Below are 18,061 nucleotides of genomic sequence, written 5' to 3' on the forward strand. Positions count from 1 at the left end.
CCAGCCACTTGTGGGTGAATCTCCTTTCCATCGTCTCAACAACTCGCCCACTCACACCGTTTCTACCGTTAGGTCTTTGACAATCCTGCGTACCTCGCTACCTAAACCCTCAACCATGCGCGACCGCACTTCCCACGCCGACGGTTGAAGATATCGCCCAGAAGACGATATACGCTGCTTGGTTGAAAACATATCTTGGAAAGCTCTTTTGATTAAACCTGCATTTTTGGAACGAGAGACGTCAAGATGTATTCACCCAGTGTCTCCGTTGTGATCCCCCCTCCTACAGTCAACCTGGATTCCTACGACTTCCTCGAGCGTACATGTGACGAGATTCTCTCGCGCGAAGCTAGCTTTGATAGCAGCTTTGATGATTACTCCGAGAACAGAATGATGGATGGCAGTTACGAAATAGTCACTGGGACTGTTGATAGGAATCGTCTCAGGAACGACTCAGGGCATGCGAGATCCCCCTACTTTGCGCCGCAGAATCCTTCGAAGAAACGAACGGTGTCGACGAGACATATCATGAGGATTGACAGTGAGAGCGACGATGAAGAAACTGAGGAGGAAGAAGACGAAGAAGAAGATAAAGAAGGAGGAAGGGAAGCAAATGTCTTGGATGCCCTGAATTCTGCCCCGAGCGGGCGCGCCATCTTCAAATCCACAGAGGAAGAGATCGAGGCGTCGGAAAATAACCGCTTCTTGGCTGAAATGGAAGCAAATGCCTTTGCTCAGGTCGATGAAGAGGTTCAAGAACGGCTGATTCGTTCCATTTCCGAACACCCCTTCTTCAGAAGTGATGCGTATCCCGTCAAACGTTCAGAGCGACGCGAATTTGTCAATCACATGCGCCAAGCCGCAGCAGGCGCCGGGCTCGATGAAGACACTACAAAGAACATCATCGCTTATGTCAAAAAGCTGTACCTTACTTCCAGTGGATGGGGTCATGTATGTGAGAGTGGCTCAGAATATGGCGACGAGATTGATGATGAGCCAACAAAGACCAAGAAATCAGCAAAGAAAAGAAAGAAAGATCGCCAAAGGAAGCGAAGTAACTCAGACAAATCGACAGATCGGCGTTCAAAGAAGACAACGAACTCTGCGAATGCAACTGACTGCCAAGGAGTGAAATCCAAAGATACGAAGGTTGGAGTCCACCCCGAGAAAACAGCAAAGCCTGTTTTGCATCCGGCTTCTTCAGAAGACCAGCTCCCTGAAACTGCATCTGATCCCCCCAGTAAGGCCAGGGATATGATTCATCTGGACTCGAGCGACTCTGACGAACCGGCATTATCTACGCCTACAAAGCGACGCAACAACCCAGTTAATGGGGATGGAAGCAAACGCTCTCGCCGGCCCCTGTTGACAAAGCAGAGAAACCCGATCATTCCCTCCGATAGCGAAAAGCATGCGCGGTTATCTGAAGTTCGCGCCACGCAAAGGCTTACGAATGAAGAGTCCCCTTCTCAAAATCTATATTCATCTCGTCTAGACTCGGCTGTTTCGAAGGCGTCGTCCAAGACAAGACGCCGGAGGAAGAGAAGGTCACAAAAGACTCTCAAAGCTCCCAACTCAGATATATTGCAAGAGCCGAGAACGGAAGCTCAGAAGACCAGTCAATCCACCAGCACAGTGGCGCCCAAAAAGTCCAAGCCTGTTGCTGCGGCGCAACTCAATATCGATGATTTTGATTACTATGACTTGGATTTTTAGATACCAATGATTCGTGTGACTTGACTACCCACGATGAGGTAGAGTCAAAATATTTCAAGTGCCTGCCGAAGAAAAGCAAAAACAATCAAAAACCCGTGGATATTGTTACGAAAGATGGAATTCCCGATAACCCTGAACAAGCGCTCCCCGAAGCCACCCGGCAGATTCTACAAGAGCTACAGTTACCGCCTGACTTTCTCTCATCTGACTCGACATTGAGCGATGTGCCTAGCAGTGATGACTCGGCCGCCGATAGCAACAGCTTTTTGCAAGCTACGGATCTGTCACCGATGAAACCGCCTGCGCACTGTGTTGCCGAGGCATTTGCTACGCCGACCAAAAGCATATGCTCTGAGAGAACCAATGCTGCGATTGTCAAACCGCCCCGTCTTAAACTCCCCAAAGCATCACCGTATTTCTTCAGTCCTCTTTTCCAACCAGAGTCATGCCTTCCGTTTCCACCAACCGAATTCCCCGCATTTGGACTGGTCCAAGAGCAGCTTGCACATGATCCGTTCAAACTGCTTATCGCGACAATTTTTCTTAATCGAACTAGAGGTGGCGTCGCCCTTCCGGTTCTCTTCAAAGTGTTTGACTATTACCCCACAGTTGAAGCTATGGCCGCGGCCGACTTGACGGACCTGGTCTCTATGATTCGTTGTCTTGGCTTCCAAAACCAGCGGGCCAAAAAATGTATCGGACTCGCCCAGACATGGCTTGCATGCCCGCCTACAAAGGACAAGCGGTACCGCAAGCTTCACTATCCCTGCAGGCGGGACGGCCGAGACCTTGCTGAAAACGAATGCATTGAAGATGACGATCCGCGCGTGGCTTGGGAAATTGCACATCTACCTGGAGTGGGCGCGTACTCCCTTGATAGTTGGCGCATCTTTTGTCGTGACGAGCTGCGAGGGGTGGCCAAAGATTGGAAAGGCAGTGACGCCATGGAGCCAGGATTTGTTCCGGAGTGGAAATCAGTTCTTCCGCAGGATAAGGAATTGAGGGCTTACTTGACATGGATGTGGCTCAAAGAGGGCTGGGTATGGGACCGGGAAACGGGCAAACGGACGCGAGGGAGCGAGAAGCTGATGCGAGCAGCGCGTCGGGGTGGCGTGGCTCATGAAGAAAACGGGAACTGGATTCTCGAGACCTCGCCAGTTAAGAAAGTTGCCAACGGGCTGACAGACACTACCGACGTCACTTAAGAGCAAGGAGTTTGATAGTAAAGGAGGATAACAGTCTTTGTTGAACGCAGGTGGCAGAAGCCGTGTAATTAACATCATGCCTCTGCGGATAGGTTACACCATACAGATAGAGGAACATAGGCTTTGTCTTTTCATGAGAGAACTTCTCTAACTTCCTTTCTTCTCTGTTCTCGGAGTCTATAGACCATAACATCTCGGAGTGGTATATCGCCTCAGGCACTGACAGGCACGGACTGACTCACTGGCGGCGCTGCCTCAGGCACCCAGGTCACACCTCCCCCGCGGCTCCTCCGAAACACAACTTTCTTTTGCCTCGACGAGGTGAAACAGAGTTCTATCATCATTCATCTTCCCTGTTCCATGATCGCATCTCGATCTTGACAATGACTGGGATGTTCAAGTAAGTGAAGAAGGAGCTCTCCACTAGCCCATCCTCCTCTTCGTCGGGCTTCCATGCAGCGACCACCACGTCACTCGGTTTTGCTGCCACTAGACTAACACCAGCTGCTGCTAGGCCTTTTCTGCGGGGAATCCAATGATTCAGCCTCTCTCGTCCCTCACCGCAAAAATCTCCCCTCGATTAAGCATCCTTCCATCGATTTTCTCATGCACAGTACCTGACTTTTTATCCCTCCTTTCTCTCTCTCGATCTTCCCGCCTTCCCCGTGCGAACGTTTCGATCTGTGATTCGATTCCTTGCTTCCCGGTGAATAATCGCTCGATTATTGTTTCGGTGGTTTCATTCTGGTGTTCCCTACGTGCGACGGGATGTCGCATGTCGTTCAGCACTTTCGGTGGATTGACACAAGCGCCTTGTCCGACTCTCGACCAGTGAGAGCGACAGTATTCGACGCTCGCTAAGCGCCAGACGAGAAGGCAACCGACTGATCACTGCTCAACTGACTTGATCGGGGGCTCGGATCATTTGAAGGATTCACTTCTGCCGCTCTGTTTTTTACGAAGCGTCGGCGTTGCTGCCTTTTCCTTCTGGAACTGAATTGAACTTTATTCGTTCTTCTCGCTCTATTTTCTTTTACGAGGTAACTAGCCGGACACCGCAAACGACGGGGGGACTGAGGGAAAGAAGGGGCTTTACAAAAGGGACGACAGGACTTTTGTCGTCTTCCCGACTTTCCATCGTCCGCGCCATTCAAAGCCCACCTTTTCCATACGTCATGTTTTTACCTGTCAGACCTAATGACCGAGATCGCGACAGGGACCGCGAAAGAAAACCATCTTCTTCGTCTATTTCTTCCAAAAGCAAACACCGTCAACAACGCCCGTCCCACGGTCGGTCCAGCCGCCTCTCAACCAAGGAACACGACCCTGACGCCCCGACGGCCCGCTCCTCGACCCCTTCCACCTCCGTTCCCAGCTCCCGCAAGAAACGTCGGTCCTCCATGCCGGGCGTCGATAGCGCCAGCCGTCCCGAAACGGCTTCCTTCCTCGAGTCGAGGACCAGCCTGCCGTATCCGACCTTCTCCAAGGCTCACAGCAAGGAGGCTGTTGCGAACCCGGGCATCCCTACCCCCGACCCCACCGACTTGACTGAGGAGAACAAGGATAATGCGGATGGCGACCGTCATCATCGGTCGGACGACCATCATGCCCCGCCAAGCCCGCCGTTGACGAGTTTGGACCAGCACTCACGCAAAGGCAGCACGGTCGGCGATAAAGACGAAAAGGGATCTGGAGAAAAGCCCAAGGAGAAGACCAAGATTCGGATTCGAGCCGAGTCGACGAAGTCGTCGTCCAGCCTGCGCGCGAAGAAGGATGAGAGTTCCAAGTCAAATAAGACCGTGCGTCCGGAGACAAAGCGCTCGAGTCACGACAAGGATACACTCTACCGGACCTCTAGCCGGAACTCATCCAAATCGAAAATAGTTGAGGAGGTCACGCCGCCCAAACGGCCCAGCAGTCGTACTACACTTTCTCCTTCCCGATCCCCAGCAACGGTGCGTGATGTTGGCTTAGAATCGGCGAATGGCTCCGATGCCACCATTGCGGCGCATAGAAAGTCAACGAGTTCTCGGAAGTCCAAGAGCCCCGAAAAACCGCCGTCTCGGACCCAGACTCGATCGTCGGCGTCTCACCGTCAGAGTAGCAGCCGAACCCCTGCCGACGCTGCATTTGAATATGGGCGGCCTCCTACAGCTAACTCGGCCTTTGGGGCGCCTCCCCCACCCCCGCCCCCGCCAGAGGTGCCGGTCACGATCCCTCGGGTGGACTATCTGCTCCAAAACGGTGGTTTGGACCACCGGGTGCCCAAGGCGTTGCTACTAGGGGCCGACCACCCAGAAGGGTCTCCTCAGCAGCCGTTCCAACCCCAGGCTGCAGCAATGAAGATTTTTGACCCCTTCAACCGACTGCTTGAGGACTACCACAAGGTCATGATGAAAAATGGCTCGCTCGCCGTTGCCTCAGGATATCGGTCCGTGGCGCGTCGTCTGTTGGACCGGCTAGAGGCTGTCTTTGCTCGCGATATTTCGTCCGAGTCATGCCACTGCTTGATGTGTGACCATGAGGATCTGGAGGAGCGCCAACCCGGAGTGAGTTGGGGCGAAGTCCTCGAGCTTGTTTCTGGTCGCCGTGAATTACCCGGCTGGCCGCCTTTCGCGCTGTCAGCACCGGCCGGTAATGCAGAGTTGTCTGGCGATGAACATATTCCCATGCAGAAGATGGATATTGATGTACCTGAAGAGTATCGTGACCACTACATGCGACAGTCCCGCAAGACGAAGACTGCAGTGGATAAATGGCTGAACGAACAAGATGGACAGGGCACAAGTGCTCCAGAGGAGGTCGACGACGAGACTCTCACCTTTGCCATGTTGACGCACATTGGATCCGAAGACCGCGCTCTCTTCTGTGCGTTACTGGGAATCAACTCGACTTCGCCCACTCCTCAGCCTGAGGGTCAATCCCGTCCACGTCCTCCTGCACTTCGGTCATCGTCACTAGCTATCCAACGACTGTATCGACTGCCGTCACTTCCTCGCGACCCTGAAACGGCGATTTATATGCTGAACAACCCGGAAATGCATCATGTGTTAGCGACGCTTGCAGGAATCAGTGACGATGAGTGGGACATCTTGATTTCGGGTCGTTTTGACGGTTTCCTACGGAGTGGCGCGGAAGACGCTTTGTTTGCCGCGCAAAACGGCACTCCCTCTCGCTGGAACAGTACGAGTCGGTCCAACACTCCTTTCACCACAGGTGGCATTTCTCGAGGCCCAACACCTAGTGTCATGGATGGCAGCCTCCGGCCGGCCAGTCAACCATATGGCCGCAACTCGCCCGCCGCTTTCGGTGGACCCATCGCACTGGACGAAGAGATGGAGATTGCAGCGTTGGCCGAAATCGAACGGGACATCTACCTCGGGATGGAAGCCCTCGAAGACGCATTTGAAGCACTGCACTGCAAGGCCGAGGTGGTGCGCCGAGGACTCCGCGAGCGCGGAGCCGGCCTGTCCGTTGCGAACCAGAACCGACGCGGCTCATTAGTCGAAGCCCGCATGGGAACGCCTTCTTCGGCTCTGGGCAACGGATGGGAGAGTGGTGATGATGATTTCCTGGACGACGACCGATCCCTGGCGCCTGACGATTCAGCCAGTAATATCAGCTCGAACCGCCGACGTCGACCAAAGCGACGGACCGAGCGACGGACTCCTGCCCCCGTCGAAGAGGAGGATGAAGACGACGAGGAACTGCACGATAGTCGACGAGATCGTGGTTCTCGCCGGAGGTAAAAATGACGAAGAACCTGAAGACGAACGGAGATGACCTCCAATATTCAGGAAAACAAAAACAAGAACAAGAAAAGAGCCAAAAACATCTCTTTGGCGAAAATATGCGCGCTCCCTTCATCAGAAGATCAAGTTGACCCTTATGATGACTTCTCAACTCCGATAAAACAAATCAAATCCTGATATCAACCTACATGCGTCTACCCATCTTTTATTGCGATTGTTGTTTTCCTCCTTTTTTCAAAATGTTTATTTGCCATGGCACAGGAGGACTCGATAGGCAGATTTTTCGCAAGTTTCTGTTCTCCTTTTCCATCCCCCCCCTATCTTTCTTTTCTTTTACTCTACATTGTTCCAGTTAACGACCCTTTTGATGATGAGCGATATAAACCACGAACGCAATGGCATGAAACGAAATGAAATGCATATCCATGAGGCTTCCTTCCCTCTTTTTTTTTTCCATTTCTTCCTCCCCTCCCCTTTCCCACCCACTCTTTTCCTTTTTGCTTTCTTCCTCAGAATGCAAAAACTCGATTTGGTTGTATGTATGTATCTTTCTTTCTATTTATGTATGCATGTTGCTTTCTGTACATGGAGGCAGATTGATCTTACCTCGACTGGATTGACTTAATGCCACATACCTATTTGATTTCATGTTTATTGGATGGACTTTTTGTGTACTTGTGCTCTTTGTAGTGTTGTACCTAGTTGATGAACGTCTTGGTCATGATGAATTTCTCATTGATCTAGTAGATTCTACTATAATGAAAGAGAGTGTAGGACTAAGTACTCAAGGAAGGCAGGCTATGACTCACCGAGAGAGACATAACTACATACCCAGTTACAAGTAGTTAGCGGTTCAAAAAAATCTCCCACCGGCAATAGAAGCTGTACCTATCTGCCGGTCCCTACCCCTAGATGATGATTGCCATGATAACTAGAGACCATATTCCCAATCTGTAGCTTCTAGACCCCCCAGCAGCGAGTAACCTACATGTCTTCTCCGATCTAAAGCCGAGAGCAATGACCACCGACTAATTTTACCCCTGGAAATCATAAGAACAGACCAGCTTCGTTGTATGATGACTTCTTCTCCCCGGTGGGAGCTCCACTCCCTCTCGCTCATGGCCAGCCAGTCACCTCCCTACTCTGTTCTGTAGTTAGTTAGCTAGTAGGTACTAGGCGTAGTAGTAAGGAGGTATAGTATACACCTCCTAAAACAAGCCTAGCACATCAGATCCTCACGAAGCCAAGAGTCAACGCTTTCTCCCACTAAAGAAGAAACTAGGAGAAATCAGAAGATCAAAAGAAGGGGCGAAGAAGTGGAAGTTGCAACTTGGAAGACTCAAGATTCAGGACACGGGAAGTGCAAGTCACCGGAAACAATAGTCTCTCTCAGTCTCCAGCGACCACGATCTCAAATGATCTCCTGATGGACTCTGCCGCTAATGCATGAAATCTCTGCGATCGTCTGCGTTCTTGGTATCTTCTTGGATTGTCTGCGAGTCAGTGGGACGCCACTGTGTGGGTTGAGGCGCCCTGCGTTGAGAGTGCTATCCGTGCAAAGGGGAAATGGAGGTAGTTGCACTGGAGTCTGTAGCACTAAATGGTATACCAAGAGGCAGCCAGGCGACCAGGCCCCACTGGTTGAATTGGGTGGATACAAGGTTCCCTCCCTTGGAACTGGGAAGGGGGAATTCCGTGGATCGTTCATTACACACCACGCACACGGCACAAGGCCAAGATTGCTTGAGTGGGTTAAGAGATTGTCGCTTTCTGGGCTCTGGCGGATTCGAGATTGCGGAGTGCTGGTCAGGGGAACCAGGGGATCGGAATTTTGGTGTTGACTGAAAATGCACGGGGTGGGTGAGTTTGTGTAGACTGTAGGGTGGAGTGGGGTCTGTTGATGAGCCCTTGAGCGGGTTGTTTTCAATTTTTTCTTTTTTAAGATCTTTTGGTAAAAAGGGCGAAGTCAATCAATTTCATCGGAGGCAGTATCCGTGTGGCATGACTGGTGCATTGACGATATGACAATTCAGAGCTTTGCTGGAATTGCGACTTGCAGAACCATGTAACCTCTCCCCTAATGGGAAGGTGGAAAGAAGTCGAGAGAGACGAGGTCGAGGTGTCATAATCTCATGGACCATCGCGAATTGCCAGACCCGGGTCGTGCCGATGAAAAAATAAGTGCCGACCTTCCCTTCTGGTGATGGTTCGAAAGGGGTGCGTCCTTGCGGGATGCATCCTGTGGTTCAGGTCCCGGGGAACCATGGATGGGTTTTATCAGCAGGGTATCCAGGGCACCTTCCGAGCCAGTCATTGGTGTTCATTGGGACATCGATTTCCCGTCCGCTGTCTAACTCTGAGCCCCGAGCTCGGCAGGAAGCTTCCCTTTCCGTTGGATCCATGATCCTGGGATTCGGAAGCCGCCCGTCGGAAGCGCGTCTGAGGGCACGAACTGTTTGACTTTGAACTTTGATTAAACTTGAACCTAATGCCGAATCGGGTGCTTTCTCCGGACTATGCGTGCTGGTTGATGTTAATCTGCATTGAAGGTTGTAGCTAGTAGGTGGAGGGCGAGTTCAATCTCCCAGGACAAAAATATGGGGAGTGTAGATTTGCAGCCTTACACAGCTAACCCCCAGCTGAGATCGATAGTCGCGATGATTTGATTTTTATTCATAGTGTATGGGGCAGCTCCATTTCGGCGTGGTGGAGACCCCTCGAGGATCGGTTACCTCCTGATCCTGCCGCCACCAGAGGGTCGGTGCCTCGTGGTGATCACTGTGTACATTGTACGGAGTACAGGTGTACTCCGTGCGTCTTGCTGAATGTCCAGAGTACGGAATGCACTCTGAACTAAATCTGAACGAGTCAAGAAAATGATGGCCCCTGGTTCCGTGGCAATGTTCAGTGACGTGCGTTCATGTCACAGTTTTACCGAATCAGGACTCTTTGACGACGATGCACGACCGCATTGCAGAAGAATCTAGTGCATCGTTCGAATTCTATGGGGTAAGCCCAACCACTCCGTCGGGCCCTTTGACCAGGATTCTGGCAAAAGCCATCCCCATTATCTGCATGGAATCTTCTACCACGCTGTAAAAGCCCCCAAACCACTGTCATGGGTCAGATCAAGTCGCCTAGAAAGGAGATTAGACTGGAGCACGCCAAGGACATGGTGAAGGAAGATCATCCCTAAATGAGTGCACGGAATTTGCGCTGGGTCTATTGGCGTACTCCGGAGTAGTTCAACGGAAAGAACGCAAGGCTTAAGCCCGGAAACTATAACATTCGATTAGGAGTCACCTGTTTCGGTCGATGGCCCGATGATTTGCGCGAGACAGCTCGGCCATCGAGGACCCGACAGGGGGTTCACAATCACATATGCGGCCCCGCTACTAATTGAGCTGAAAAAAAGATCACCACGGAACAAGAGCCGGCGGGGTGCCTCGTTGTGATCAAGAACCACATGCTACTCTGTATCTGGCAATATCATGTGATTGCCAATAAGGGACCGAAAGTGCGAGCAGGAGTGGAAGCCCTACAACGGGTAGGAATAGGATCCGCTGAATTCGGTTAGATTGCGATCGTTTCCATATAATTCCCCGATTATGGCATGAATTCGACCGTGTTGTTCAGTAGACACTACTACTGACTGTTATCATGATCGTCAGTTGGAAAACTTTGTTCTCGTTGAGAGCATAGATTGCTACAGTGTCGGAACAAAATTGTACCGAATGATAAGAACAAACGAAGTGTGTCCATCTACCAATGAGAGCAATGCTCAAGGCCATATTCATTTCGACGAAGACGCCAAACCCATGGCACCAAAGCAGAATTGGGCACGAAATGGCTTTCTTGTTTCCTGCAATGGCCGATGTTCTCGCTTCCGACGTCAAGAAGCATGACCACTTGACACTGGCCAGTGTCGGCCGCTCTGAGCAGTGAACATTAACGATAGGAGAGATGGCGGAGAATTTCACATGGGATCATGAGTGCAGAAGAATTGTTTGCCTGTTTGAGTTTGGCTAGTTTGTTTTCAGAGTTGTATAGACGGGGATCAGAAGAACTAGACCGTTCTCTAGGCATAGGAGAATACATAACTAGCGGAGGTTATCACATGGAGCCTAGTTGCAAAAGGCGCTGACAGAACTGTAAATTAGTTAGTGTACCAGCTAAATTCGAAGTCTAATAGTGCATCAAATTGCCGCACTGTCGGGCGGGTGCGAAGGATTCAAGTCCTAAAGGCTGGGATCGACCGTTGGCCGCGGAAAAATTTGAGGCGAAGAGACAACCTTGGGAGATCTGCAGGCTCGCATCGCAGGCTGCCAATGACCCAATGCCCAATGATGGGCTTGATTTCAACTGGCGGCTCAGGGATCCGGTCGCTGGCCTCCGGGCTAGGACATCACAGAACCTTAAAAGTCGGGGAACAAGCCAGCGGTTTCGAATGAGAGGTCGCATAGATTGCTAGTACTCCGTAGAAAAATTTAGTATCCCACGAGCCAGGCCGTGGTGATTCTAATGCCTTTTTATCAAGTAAGAAGAAAAGGAGAGATGTACGGAATAATTCTCTCACCCTGTGTCCTGGGAAGGCCCCGATGCACATGGTCGGATGCCGAGGTTCACACGTTGTTCTTTAACTTCTTTTCATTTCTTTCCTAACGGTCAAGGATCTACATGCTAGATCGCCCCTAAATGAATTATTGTTGGCCTTTTCATTTGGCTCAGGCTAGGTGGCATCGTTGTAATTTGATCAGGACGGGCGGTGATTGATTTGTTGATACTTTGGGAATAGGACATGTTGATTTTAGTATCAGGGGAAACCGGAGGGCAGCATCCGGTGTAACCAGAGCCCCATAACAATGACCATGAGGCTGGCACTGACATCGAGTGGGTATTGGCGCTAGACATTTAGTCGATTAGTTTCTGGAGCAAATTACCATTAGCCAAAGTCAAAACCCAAACGCAGGCGGAAACATTAGTAATAACAAGAACAGAAACTGATAGATAAATAATAATTGAGGGTATTATTATTTGCAGGGAAGAATACGAGATCCCCACGGAGTAAATTGTGGCATGCATCGGTCGAGAGGAATACTCCGGGGTATAAGGAAGGACCTGAACGCGTCCTGCAGCAGTGCCAAATTGATCAACTGCCAGGTGTCCGTTGCGGACGAAGAGATATGTCGGGAGTCGATGAATGATGGACATTGATGACGGTCAATGGATGAGACTAGAAGGACGATCACGAAGAGAGAAGGGAGAGGGAGAGGGAGAGGAAGAGAGAAAAAGAAAAAAGAAAAAAAAAAAAAAAGGGGAAAAAAGACGCCCGTAACGATACAAGGATACACCTTCCGATACCAGTATTTTACACGGTCCCTGCGGCTCCTCGTCTTTTCTTCTTCCTTTTCTTCCTGTCTTTTCTTTTCTTTCCTCTGCTCTAGTTTCACCCTACACATACTTTTCAACAATAATCCCATTGACATCGACGGGAGCAGATGGGGAAACTTTTATTCCTCCCGCGGACCATCCCAAGCTGGAAGGTGTCATCAGTTTATCTGTTATCAACCAAGCTAGAGCCTGGCTAGTCTCTACCTAACCAACCAACCTATTTCTACCTTAGTGTTAGCCACCTGCTACGACTTCCACACACGCCGTCTGCCGCGTCAACGCATAGCATAAATACATGGATCCTATACGCAGGAAACGTTCTCGAAGCCTTATAAACCTGGCACGGATATTGTCCGGTGGCGTACCGCCGTACACACAGTACTCCGTATGTATCCAATGCCCACTTGGACGTTGAACGGAACGGAGACCGAATGCCTACCGAGTGCCGAGTATGGAGATGGTGAGGGTCTTGCTGTATCAGACTGATTCAGCATCCGAGAATTCAAAGGACTGCTGCGTATGATTATGGAGTATTGTCAGTCGACTTCCTCCGCAGAGAAATTGGTTCCGGTTTGTTGAGGATCTAGGCAATGATACGTCTAAGCTCTCACGGTCAGTACCATGGATCACTGTTGGTTATCGATCCCTTGGCGACGCTGCAAAGATCGTCCCTGCTTTCTCAAACCCCCCTCTTCTGTTATGTACACCGTATGTGTCTGGTACACACGGGATATTTGATTTACGAAAAGTGTTCCATCTAAAGTGGGCCTCCGGTATTTAGTTTGCCTATCCGATCGACATTGGTGGGACTGAACTGGGAATTTCTGGAATGGAGTCTCGGCGACACTAACTCTTTCCGCCCTAGAGTCTGTCTTGGTTGTTTCCACTCAAATCTTGTCGGTGACCAAGAGGAGAGAGAAGTCTTGTCCGACTGCGATTCATGCGGGGAGACATCGCACCGGTCCTGGGCATGATGACTTTCTGGCCAGGAGCCGGCTTCTTATGTCCGGAATCTACGAGTACAAGTGCCTTCTGGGATCTGGGATGGTGACGAATCCCAGTCAACCGTCCTGTTCCGCGGCGGAGGCCATTCGTTCTCTCGTGCTCAATTGAAACCCACAGTGCATGGGCCCAAGCCAACCGCTCCCCTGCAGCTGCGGCGAGTGACGGATGACGGTGGTTTAGCTTGAAAACTACCCCTTGTCAAATCACTCAAATGCCAATTCAACGGAACACGCTCGAAAGCAAAGTTATTGGGGAGGGGCTTGTAATTGTCACTACCAACTTACCAAGGCCAGTTGATCTGGGGCCACCCCCCTCGGGGTTCCCGCTAATATCACAGCGAGGAGAATGACGTTGATTCCCTCCTGCTTGGCAATGGCACCTGTCCTCGTGTCTAAAGTTTCAGGAACCACTCGGCCCAGACATACATGATCCCTTAGTATCACTGAACCGCGATTCCGTTCGATGATCTCGGAACTGCCCCTGTCTCGAGTCCTTGACCTTAGCTTCTCGAGACGGGGTCGCCAGGTGGGGTACCTCTCCGTGAGCTACAGTACTACTACTGGGTCTGCGATGATGGCGTCCACGGCGTCGTAGGTTTGAATATGCTGATCCCAGACGACTAGGTCTCTACCGATTTAACAAAGCTTTGCCCGGTTCAAGGCCTTCACTCCACAGCAATCCACACACACATGTCGGTAGTTCTATTCCCATCCCAATTTAGTCTGAACATAGTCTACCGTTGTGGCTCGAATTCCATTTTCCGCCACCGACTCCCCTTTCCCCTCTTTTATTTTAATTTTTATTCCCCTTCTGTTCTGTTCTTTTCTCTTTTCTAATGGCCGATGCTTATTGATCGTGGCCACAAAAAAAGGTACAGAACCAACCAACCAACCCCTGAGGCGGATCATTTTGGGTTTGTCTACTTTTTTCCCAATAGTTCATCGTGGATTTGCATAACGGGGACTTGGTTATTAGATCACCTGGCACCCGCCTTGACCGTCGGGAAAAAAATCCATCTCTGTTGTCAAAGATTGATTCCCTTCTACCTCAGGGCGCCCCGGTTGTGGTTCCTTCATTCCCTTTTATGAAGAGAGTGGGCACCGGACTTCAAGACTTCATCCCGCACAACGCTTTTCGACCATGAGTCTTGTTCAAGTATTGAGCGCCCTGAGCGACAGCGCGGGCGGGGGTAACAAACTCTCGCCGCGACTGGCCTATACAGAAGGAGGTCCAACGATGGACATCAATCCCCTTCCCAGTGCCCAACGCAAGGGTCTCATTGCCATCTCGGTTATGGCTATCCTCTCCTTCATCGCCACTCTCATCCTGATTTTATTCATTACCTATCGACTGGTCTTCTGGCGGTCCAACTATGCACGATACATCGGTTACAACCAATATATCGTCCTGATTTACAACCTGGTTTTAGCGGATCTGCAACAATCACTCGCATTCCTTATTTGCATCAAATGGATTGTCGAAGACAAAATTGAAGCATCGTCGGCGGCGTGCTTCCTTCAGGGATTCTGGCTGCAGATTGGAGATCCCGCCAGTGGAATTTTCGTGCTAGCCATTGCCTTTCACACCTTCCTTCTAGTCACCATGGGCCATAAGTTGAGCCATCGAACTTTCGTTTCCGGCGTCATTGCACTTTGGGTATTCGTCGCCGTGCTCGTGATCATCCCTCTCGCCTCACATGGACGGTTTGTGTTTATTCCGTCAGGTGCCTGGGTATGTGCACACCCTCCGTCTTACTCCCCAAATCGCATTGCTGACCGTCTTCCCAGTGCTGGATCAGCGAAGAATACGAACCCATTCGTCTGTGGACACATTATATCTGGATTTTCTTGGCCGAGTTTGGCACGGTTACCCTGTACGCTATCATGTGGTTCCAGCTGCGCCGGCAGATCAAGCAGTCCGCGATCCTGGGAAGCAGCCACACGGAAAGTCTGAAGCGCCTGCGTCGCGTTATCGGATACATGGTTATCTATCCGATTGCATACATCGTTCTCTCCCTCCCCCTGGCCGCCGGACGAATGGCGACAGCTCAGGGCCAGACCCCCAACGTGGCCTTCTTTTGCGTTGCGGGTGCCTTGATCACCAGCTCCGGCCTGGTCGACGTCCTTCTTTACACGCTCACCCGACGCAACCTGATCCTGGAATCCGAGCCGAGTCACGATCGCAGCTACAACCGCTTTGTGAGCAGCAAGAACCGGAAGACCGATCATCTGACGACGATCACGGCGGACCCGAAGAACCGAACCGATATCAGTGCACTGCGCACCGTGCGGCAACGTGATGACGACGAAGATATGGACCACCACGTCCGGGACGGATCGACGGACAACATCGTGCAGAACAGCGGCGTCGAGTTGACCCCCATGGGCAAGGTGTACCAGCACACCACGATCGAGATTACGCACGAGCCGGCATACCCGTCCGAGGCCGAGGGCAGCGACCGTTCCAGCCGCGACTCCGACAAAGGGCATGAACAAGCATCCAGGATGTGGGGGAAATAACGCAGTTCTCTCCCGATCACCCTGGAATGCCCTTTTAATGTCATTTGGTTGGTTAATGTCGACGTTGTTCACGCCTTTCATTTCTTACTACATTCTTTTTCTATTGTATTTTATATCTTTTATTGATGACTCCGTATACTGGAGATCGCCTCATACCCCTTTTGATGACCCTGGCACTTGCATTTCTTGTGACATAATTGCCTCTCTTTCCTTTCTTCTGGGATCTACAGTGATCTATACCCTGCTCTTTCCTTCATGTACAACATGTGCAGATATTTCCTTTACCTATCCTTATACCATTTCATCGAAAAGAACCAATAATATACGACATTGCGGCGACGCAGCCAGACGATGTTTTAACGATCCATTTCCACTCTCGTCAAGGAGACTCCGTAGCAAATTAGGAACATTACAGACAAAGGATCCTTTAAAGTAAAGGAACCACACGACGAATCGCGATCGGAAGGAGTTCAGGAAAAAGCAAGGGCGGATCCCACCCCAGGTTTCCCCGATCGGACGAGACTCAGACCGTTCCCCTCCGTTATTGCACATGCATTATCATTACTGATTAACTACTATTAACCATGCGGAGACCAATCCAACGGCCTGGGGGCCAAATCCAAGCTGTTGGGTACGAGGTGTAGGAATCGGGCTATACAACTGTGTAAGCACTAGCATGCGACCGGACCTATCAAGTAATCAATTAAATAACAAGAATCACTACGGAGTTGTTAGTTGGTTGGTTAAACACGGAGTCATTATTAACTAATATGTCCGAACAAAGAATTACTTCTGGAAGGAGTGTATACCTGACCTGGCCTGACCAGGCCTGACCAGGCAAAAAGAAATGTCCCGGTCGCAAGTCGCAAACCCCGTCCTCTACCTACACAATATAGTAATAATCCCGTACCCTGTCTGTACACGCGATCATATGAGTTCCCTAAATCCCTAATTCCACAAAACAAAACATTCGGGAGACAAAGTCTGGGTCAATTACCGACGGGTGGGTCCAGTTTGTGCCGTCGGGCTTGGAATTAATGGCTTTTGATTCGATATTCGATATCCCGGCTGGATCTGGTCGTTTTTTTTTTTTTTTTTTTTTTTTTATTATTACATAGTAAGTTATGGATGGGTGAGAATGACCGCGGTGGGGATCCGCTTTGCTTTGGGAATTTGCTCCGGTCTGGTTCTGAGTCGTGTCCTTGGATTTAATTTATTGCTCATTTGCTGCATACTCCGGAGCTGTGTTGAATATGGTGGAGTGCAACGGTTAATTAATTTACTCTGGTTTCATTTCGTGCATGGATTTGATTAGATATCCTAGTACTGCATATGACAGGAGACGGAGATGGCGGTGGTGGGTTCAAAGCCCGGAGCCCGGAGAATGGACTGCGGATTTATTCCCGTGGTACTTGTTTGCCACCAGGGGTTTGACTGAGTGTACAGGGTGTCAGTTTCAGCGTCATTGTTCAAACTGTTAATGAATGTGGAGGAGTGAGGATGGAGTGAAGTGGAGAGCTGACGAGGGGCAACTTATGTCAGAGTACAGTATGTAGCTAAGGCTCTAAGCGAGGGTTATCCTTATCGCTCACTTATCAAGTTATCGCTGTGGTGATCGACAACACTGCAGTGCTTTCATAGTCATGCATCTTCTCTCGCCCGAGACTTTTGCCGAATCTATCGCCTAAAGCGCTCGCTTAAGAGGAATGCTAAGCGCTGTCTACTATGTACTCCGTAGGTCTGGGGTCTCTCCACTATGCGCATTCTTAGGAACGAACGTGCGACGCGCAGGAAGCCTTTCTTTGCGCCCGTTCTATAAGACGGATCTGTTCAGTGATAGACGTTTCTGGGTATTTATGTTGACGCTGGGAAGATAGGTAGGTTTGTAGGAATTTGGGGTGCCAGGGGTAGGCTACCGAAGTGGAAGAAAAATTGAATGAATTATTGAAGCTTGCTTGAATGCTAACTAGGGGATAGAAAGGCCCTTTATATCTTCAATATCACGTGGTCTTCATGGCCGATTTCATGGCAAATACCGCTTATTTTCATGGAACCTTCCGCTTCATATAAAGGTTTTCGGAACTTGCCTTTAGCGAGGGTTTGGCGGATTGCTCGAAGCACCTGATTCTTCTACAAGGTTAGAGCTTTCGTTGTGCGGCTAATGATTTAGGAGAACTTCTTATTTCGAGAGAAAATATATTAATGTCCTGAAGGAGCCTGCGATGATAGAACCTGGAAGTTGCAGTTTCTCTCATGTCTTGGATTGCATATGCAGGCCACGTTCCGAGGCAGTGGTTCTCGTCCGAGTATGAACAGTGTAATCTGGCCGTCACCATGACGAATATAATCCGGGGGCGAACTGCAAGGGCAAGTGGAACGCGAGAGACGATGGTGACACCATACTGCGCTGGAAGAACTCCCCTTGCTGAACGCGGGTATATTGGAAATGTTGCCACTGTACGGGGTAGCGGAC

General features: G+C 50.4%; 4 protein-coding genes across 4 annotated transcripts; all 4 read left to right on the forward strand.

The window, feature by feature from the left end:
* Positions 1-246: 246 nt before the first annotated feature.
* Positions 247-1,716, forward strand: LDX57_010290 (uncharacterized protein; the record flags this gene model as incomplete). The annotated part of the gene is made up of 1 exon (XM_046092044.1): positions 247-1,716. The coding sequence occupies one exon, from the start codon at positions 247-249 to the stop codon at positions 1,714-1,716; it is 1,470 nt and encodes a 489-aa protein (XP_045948021.1).
* Positions 1,717-2,006: 290 nt separating this feature from the next.
* On the forward strand, positions 2,007-2,921 carry LDX57_010291 (uncharacterized protein; the record flags this gene model as incomplete). The annotated part of the gene is made up of 1 exon (XM_046092045.1): positions 2,007-2,921. One exon carries the CDS (start codon positions 2,007-2,009, stop codon positions 2,919-2,921), a length of 915 nt encoding a protein of 304 aa, XP_045948022.1.
* Positions 2,922-4,096: 1,175 nt separating this feature from the next.
* LDX57_010292 (uncharacterized protein) lies at positions 4,097-6,670 on the forward strand (the record flags this gene model as incomplete). Its single annotated transcript, XM_046092046.1, has 1 exon — positions 4,097-6,670. The coding sequence occupies one exon, from the start codon at positions 4,097-4,099 to the stop codon at positions 6,668-6,670; it is 2,574 nt and encodes an 857-aa protein (XP_045948023.1).
* Positions 6,671-14,209: 7,539 nt separating this feature from the next.
* On the forward strand, positions 14,210-15,588 carry gprC (the record flags this gene model as incomplete). The annotated part of the gene is made up of 2 exons (XM_046092047.1): positions 14,210-14,800; positions 14,857-15,588. 2 exons carry the CDS (start codon positions 14,210-14,212, stop codon positions 15,586-15,588), a joined length of 1,323 nt encoding a protein of 440 aa, XP_045948024.1.
* Positions 15,589-18,061: the final 2,473 nt, after the last annotated feature.

This window comes from Aspergillus melleus (assembly GCF_016097325.1).
Source record: "Aspergillus melleus strain CBS 546.65 chromosome Unknown contig6, whole genome shotgun sequence".
Lineage (NCBI taxonomy): Eukaryota > Fungi > Ascomycota > Eurotiomycetes > Eurotiales > Aspergillaceae > Aspergillus > Aspergillus melleus.